The following is a 6,123-nucleotide window of genomic DNA, read 5'->3' as shown; positions in this document are numbered from 1 at the left end:
GGAAGAGACTCCCGGAAGTGACATCACAAGAGGCGAAGTCCATAAACATTGAAAACTGCTGCTCTAAAATATAGTATCATGAATGGGCCTTGATAGGCGCATCAAGTGCAGTTTTGTTAAGGGCTTTTAACAGCTGGAAAGCAGACATCCAGTAAACTACAGGCTGCCTTTAACAAGTTAAAGCAACAGCTAGCTGCTCACTTCCCCACCCTCACCTCCCTGTTTTTGCTGAGTCTGCTATTTTACCTCAGCAGGTTGCGTCCTGCTTGAGCAGCTGAAATCACACAAGAGCCAACAAAACTCTTGGAGAAAACACAAAAGGAAGCTTATTTTCCAAATGAAGTTCTCCTTTACCATCACTACAACTATTTGAGTGGTGGGGAGAGGGGCCGTCATAAAGATTTCTCGTTCTAGTGTGTGTGTCCAGTGGTGGAGGTAAAGTTTGGATAGCCAGTCATTTGAAACCAGACATTAAAATACTGTGTCTCCTATTTTCATTTTGAATAACTTCCAGCATAACACAGGTTGGGGACAACCGGGGGGTCTCCCCTAATACCTCACAGTTCTTCTCTCAATGTATGGTGACTAACCAAAATGGCTGCCAGCCCCTGAAACAGGCCGCTCAGGGTACTGTTTGTTGCTGAACACAACCCAACCAATTTATTTTAAATTATGGCAACTCTAACAGAAGCAGTCTAAAAATGTTGTGCATATTATAAAAAGATCCTTTGGCCTAGGCCCTGAAACCATGATTTAAAAAAACAAAAAGAGAACCCATAGGACAGTGTTGGGATTTCAAAGACCGAAGGCTTTAAATTTAAATAAAAACCAAAAACACCTCACAACCTGGTTCATAATAGTTCTTTGGTTCAATTAGCTTCTCTGCAAGAGAAGAGTTGTGGAATACTTTTGTTCTGCAAAGAAAAATGTTTTAAATTGGAGCAATTGTAAGTAGACCACCTGTAGAGTATTCATGGGTTCTCCCCCCCCAACACCATTAATACTCTAACCTTGGGCCTTACTGCCTGCAGCCTAGCTAACAATGCCAGGAGAGCCTGTTTAAAAGGCTGTCTCCCTTTTTTTCCTCTGGTGTTCACTAACTGTTACAACTCCTTAAAAAAATAAAATAAAGAGTCCCACATTCTTTTAATTGAAGAACTTTGAGACTCCATGGTGGCCAATTGGTCTACAAGAGAAACGGGGCAGGAGGAGGAATTTAAAAAACACACACAACCCCTATACACTGCATTTAGAGAGAAGAAAAGATCAAAGTTTTTGCCAAACTCAAAGGAAGCCAAGATCCCTACAGATTAACCCTATTCATTTAGTTTCTCTTAAAAAAAAAGAAAAAAGGGAGAGAGATGTTCTGAGCCATTGGGGTAGACAGGTAAAAAATTCAGGTTTTTTTTTTCCTAAAGCATTCTGTTAATTCTGCAGCCTTCTCTTCCAATCAATTAGCTTTAGCCTTGACAGAAGGACAATCTCTGTCTCCCAGGAGGGAGATATTTGATGTACATGAGTATGAAAGGTTAAGGCTGGCCTGAAATGCATTTTAAAAAAAAGAAAAAGAAAAATACAACCCTGCTGATTGTCAGTTTACTTTTCCATCATAAAACGGCTTTCACGTCTCTGTCTCAGCCTGCTGAAGAAGCAAGCAGGTGCTTACCAAAACAAGCATGGACAACACAGGCACAGTGTAGCATGTATGTCTCCCACATTCCTAAAGTAACATTCATTTGGCAGAAGTCATAACAAAGCATGTGGGAGATTAATGCCCTAGCCTTGTTTATCTTCTTAGGATGGGGCCATGGCTTAAGAGAAATGATAGTACAGAATTCAGGCTGCTTTCTTCCAAAGCGCTTGTTCTAAAGGAGTCTCACTGAAGTTTCTGGTGAGCAAAGCAATTGGATTAAAGCCATGGAACTGTGGCCTTTTTTTTTTCCTAAGAAAAGAAAAAGTGCAGAAGTAATTGTGAGTTCCACAACTTCACTTGACAGATGACTACTCTACCTTCTTCCATAGTGGAGCTATTCCAGACAACCTATGTGGGGACAGCAGCTCAAGACATCTGTGTGCTAATCAGCACAATCCTAGGCATGCCTACTCAGAAGTAAACTCCATCAAGTTCAATGGAACTTATTCCCAGGTAAGCCTTTTAGTGCTCCTGGTGCTGTATCCTATTGGACTATATCCAAAGAAATTTAGTCAAGACTATATCCCATTACAATGAACTGGACTTCAGTTAATCATGACAAGCTTAACGCACGATGTCAACGGTGCTTAACCATGACTTTCTTTGAATACAACGCACTCAGCTCTGTTGAGCCTCCACTGTTGACCCTGAACCTGAGGCCCAAATCCTAACCAACTTTCCAGCACTGACACAGCTCTCCCAATGGGGTATGTGCCACATCCTGAAGCTGGGGGGTTAGTCACGGAGTGAGGTTTATTCCCTTACCTCAGGACTGCATTGCCCTTACCACAGTGCTGGAAAGTTGAGTTAGGATTGCACTCAGCCAGTACCTACTGCTGTACAGATTTTCAAGGTGCAAACCATATACCACTGAAGGCTCTCATGGATTTTCCCATAGCAAGCAACAGTAAGATTATTCTTATTCCACACTTATTACTCAGTTGAAAATTATGCAGGGGATGGATGGAATTATTCAAATTCCACACTTAGTAAGTATCAACCAAAAGAATAATCAGGGCAGTAACCAGGAAAGTTCTCCCCTCCCAAGCAAGTCATTTATCATCATTTTATTGACAAAATAGAATACTCAAATATTTGCTCCTGGGAGAGAGCAGTGGTGGTAAGCCTCTAAACTTTTTTGTTTTTTCTTTTACAAAAAAAATGTACAGTCTGTATAGGATTTGGATATATACATATCTTACACATTTTGTACAAGGTACCAAATAATTATATAAATACATCCTTTAACATAAGAAACCCGTATTTACTTGGGGCATATAATTAAGACATGGTTTGAAAGTGTTTAAGGCATCTGCCAGTTTTTTTAAAAAAAAATGAAAATTAAGTCTCCCAACCCTTGCAGTCCTATCCGACAGCTATTTTTTTTTGATGCTGTCCTGGAGTTTTAAAGGGGGCGGGCAAAAGACAGCACACACAAGCAAAGGAGCCCATTACAACAGAAGGGGGGGGGAGACCTCCCTTGCTAGTCCAAAAGCAGCTCAGACAGTTCTTGCCTTGTCAGACTTCCACACCCCCTAGCCCAACAACAGAAGCTCTTGTCTTGAAGTATGTGGCTTCCCTACCCATCAATGCAAGGAGTGGGGGGAGGGAGTAGGAAAGGGGCTGAGGAGCTGGCACTTGGGCCTCCAGCAGTTGCATTGTTCTGCATGTGGGGGGGCCATTAGGGAGTTCATAGAAGAGAGAAGTGTGGCTAGCTTTAGCCCTGTCCCACTCTCCCTTTCACACCTGTGACAGGGGCATCTGTTTGGGGTACGAAACAGAGCTGGCGGTGCCCGATCTCCACGTTAAGCCGGTGCTGATGTCACTGTACATGGAGCCCCCTCCGCCACCCAATCCTCCCACAGCGGCAGCAGTCACCATGCCTCCTCTACTGCCCACAGCTCCAATGCCCCCTGCTGCAGCAGCAGCAGTCCCTTTGCTGGCCCAGCAGCAACGGGTGCAAAGTGCCTTCCAGGACTCTAAAGTCTTCCCAGACCAAACCCACACTCCAGAGGTGATGCCCACCACCAGGCACATAAAGTATTTGAGCATGAAGACCGCATAGTCAGGGCGGCGAGCCTGGTCGGGCTGCTGGTCCCGTAGGCAGGGGCAGTTGTGGGTGGCCTCCCAGCGCGGGCGGTTGTGCTGTTCGTAGAAGAGGCAGGCTACCACGCTGGCCGCGGGCACGGTGTAGAGCACCGTGAAGAGTCCCAGGCGGATCATGAGCTTCTCCAACTTGTGCGTCTTGGTGGGGCCCCCTTGCTGCTTGATCACGCTCCGGATGCGGAAAAGCGACACAAACCCGGCCAGCAGGAACATGGAGCCGATGGCCAAGTAGATGAGCAAGGGGGCCAGCACAAAGCCCCGCAGGTTCTCCAAGCTCTGGTTGCCCACGTAGCAGATGCCCGCCACAGGGTCCCCGTCCACCGAGCTGAGCGCCAGCACCGCAATGGATTTGACGCTGGGCAGCAGCCAGGCGGCCAGGTGGAAGTACTGGGCATAGCCGGCAATGGCCTCGTTGCCCCACTTCATGCCCGCGGCCAGGAACCAGGTGAGCGACAGGATGACCCACCAGATGGAGCTGGCCATGCCGAAGAAGTACACCAGCAGGAAGACCACGGTGCACAGCGCAGGCCCAGTGCTCTCGTAGCGCACGTGCTCAGCCACGGCCAGGTCCGGCTGCAGCTCGGCAGCGCCCCCTGCCGCCCCGCGGCCCCCTACGGCGGCAGCGGCCCCTGCAGCGCTCCCGGCGGTCCCAGCCGGGCCGGCGGCAGCGGGCGCCCCTCCGCTGCAGGCCACCTTCTCGTGACCGGCCACCAGGCGCACCAGGTAGCCCAGCGAGACGAAGAGGTAGCAGGCGGCCAGGAAGATGATGGGCCGCTCGGGGTACTTGAAGCGCTCCATGTCGATGAGGAAGGTGGAGACGGTGGCGAAGGTGGAGAGGAAGCAGAGCACGGCCCAGAGCCCGATCCAGAAGGCGGTGAAGGCGCGCTCGTCGGGGCTGAAGTAGGGGTTGTGGCAGGGCAGGGCGCAGTTGGCGATGCGGCCCGTCTTCACGCGGTTGTAGAGCGGGTGCCGCTCGCTGGACACCTGCACCATGGGCGCGCGGCACTGGCAGCCCGGCTCGCAGGGCGCGGGCGGGCGCGGGGGCGGCTCCGGGGCGGGCGCCCGGGGCGCGCCGGGCTTGCGCGGCGGCGGGGGCTGCGGCTGGGGCGGGGGCTGCGGCGCGGCGGTGGCCGGCTCGCTGCGGTTGTAGTCCATGCACAGCGTGTCCGGCGCGCCCTGCTCGGGGAGGCGCTCGCAGCGCATGCGGTCGGGCCAGGCGAAGCCGTACTGGCGCATGAGGGGCGCGCAGCCGGCCTTGGCGCGCTCGCAGACGCTGCGGCAGGGCGGCAGGGGCTTCTTGTAGTCCTCCAGGCAGATGGGCGTGTACATGCTGCACAGGAAGAAGCGCAGGTCGGCCGAGCACTGGATCTCCACCAGCGGCCAGAACTGGTGCACCTCCAGGCCGGCCTCGTCCTGCGTGTCGTGGTTGAACTGGTTGGGCATGTAGGTGTGGTTGTAGCCGATGCCCCTGCACAGCGGCACCGTGATCTCCTGGCACTGCAGCTCCTTGGCCGACGACGAGGAGGCGGCGGCCACCGCAGGAGCAGAGGCGGCCCGCGCGGCGCAGCGAGGGCGCACCGGGGACCAGGCGGGCAGCCACAGCGGGAGCAGAGCCACGGCCAACAGGTACCTCCGCTCCATGCTCGGGCCGGGGGGCGTCCCGGCGGCTCCTCCTGCGGCCGGGGAGCCAGCCACGCGCGTCCTCCTTCGGTCCCCCCAGCCGCTCTCCACCTCTCCAGGCGGGGTGCGCCTCCGCCTCTCCAAGCGCCGAAGCCTCCCGAGCGCTCCGATGCCCGCCTCCCTCCGGGGAAGTCCGAGCTCCGGGCCGGGAGGGAGACGGGGAGGACGAGGAGAAGCAGCGGCGGCGGTTCTTCCGCGCCGATCCCCGCCGGCTCAGTGCGCTTCCAGGCGCCCGGCGCGCATCGCTCCTGGCGCGGCTGCTGTTGCTTCCCCAACTTTCCCCCGGCCGTGCGGGGTCCGGATGGCTGGAGCGCCCCTAAAGAGGAAGGGATGGCGGCGGCGTGGGGCTGCCCAGGGGCCAGCGGCACCCCCGGGAGACGGCGGGGCGCCCCTCCAGCTCCGGCGCGCAGAGCCCCGGGGCAGCCACCGAAGCCACCTGGCTGCGCTGGCGGAGGCAGCCCCCTTTGTACAACTTCGGCCTCTCTCCCGCTCCAGCGGCACCAATCCTGGCGCCCGATCTCGGGGCTCTTTATACCCAGGCCCGCCAGGCTCCGCCTCGCCTGGCCCGCCTGCCTATCACGAGGGCTCCGGGCGGGGAGCGGCACCCCGGCTGGGCAGCCTCGCTTAAGGTGGATCTCCGCCTG

At 54.3% G+C, this 6,123-nt stretch overlaps 1 protein-coding gene across 1 annotated transcript; it reads right to left on the bottom strand.

The window, feature by feature from the left end:
* Window positions 1-2,745: 2,745 nt before the first annotated feature.
* Window positions 2,746-5,527, bottom strand: FZD8 (frizzled class receptor 8). The gene has a single exon (XM_066628545.1). The coding sequence runs from the start codon at window positions 5,438-5,440 to the stop codon at window positions 3,434-3,436; it is 2,007 nt and encodes a 668-aa protein (XP_066484642.1). The 5' UTR covers window positions 5,441-5,527; the 3' UTR covers window positions 2,746-3,433.
* Window positions 5,528-6,123: the final 596 nt, after the last annotated feature.

This window comes from Tiliqua scincoides, chromosome 5 (assembly GCF_035046505.1).
Source record: "Tiliqua scincoides isolate rTilSci1 chromosome 5, rTilSci1.hap2, whole genome shotgun sequence".
NCBI lineage: Eukaryota > Metazoa > Chordata > Lepidosauria > Squamata > Scincidae > Tiliqua > Tiliqua scincoides.
This window is presented reverse-complemented; position numbering and strand designations above follow the sequence as displayed.

Excerpts from the sequence above, each read along its gene's own strand:
- FZD8 (XM_066628545.1), bottom strand. The coding sequence starts at position 5,440 with ATGGAGCGGAGGTACCTGTTGGCCGTGGCTCTGCTCCCGCTGTGGCTG.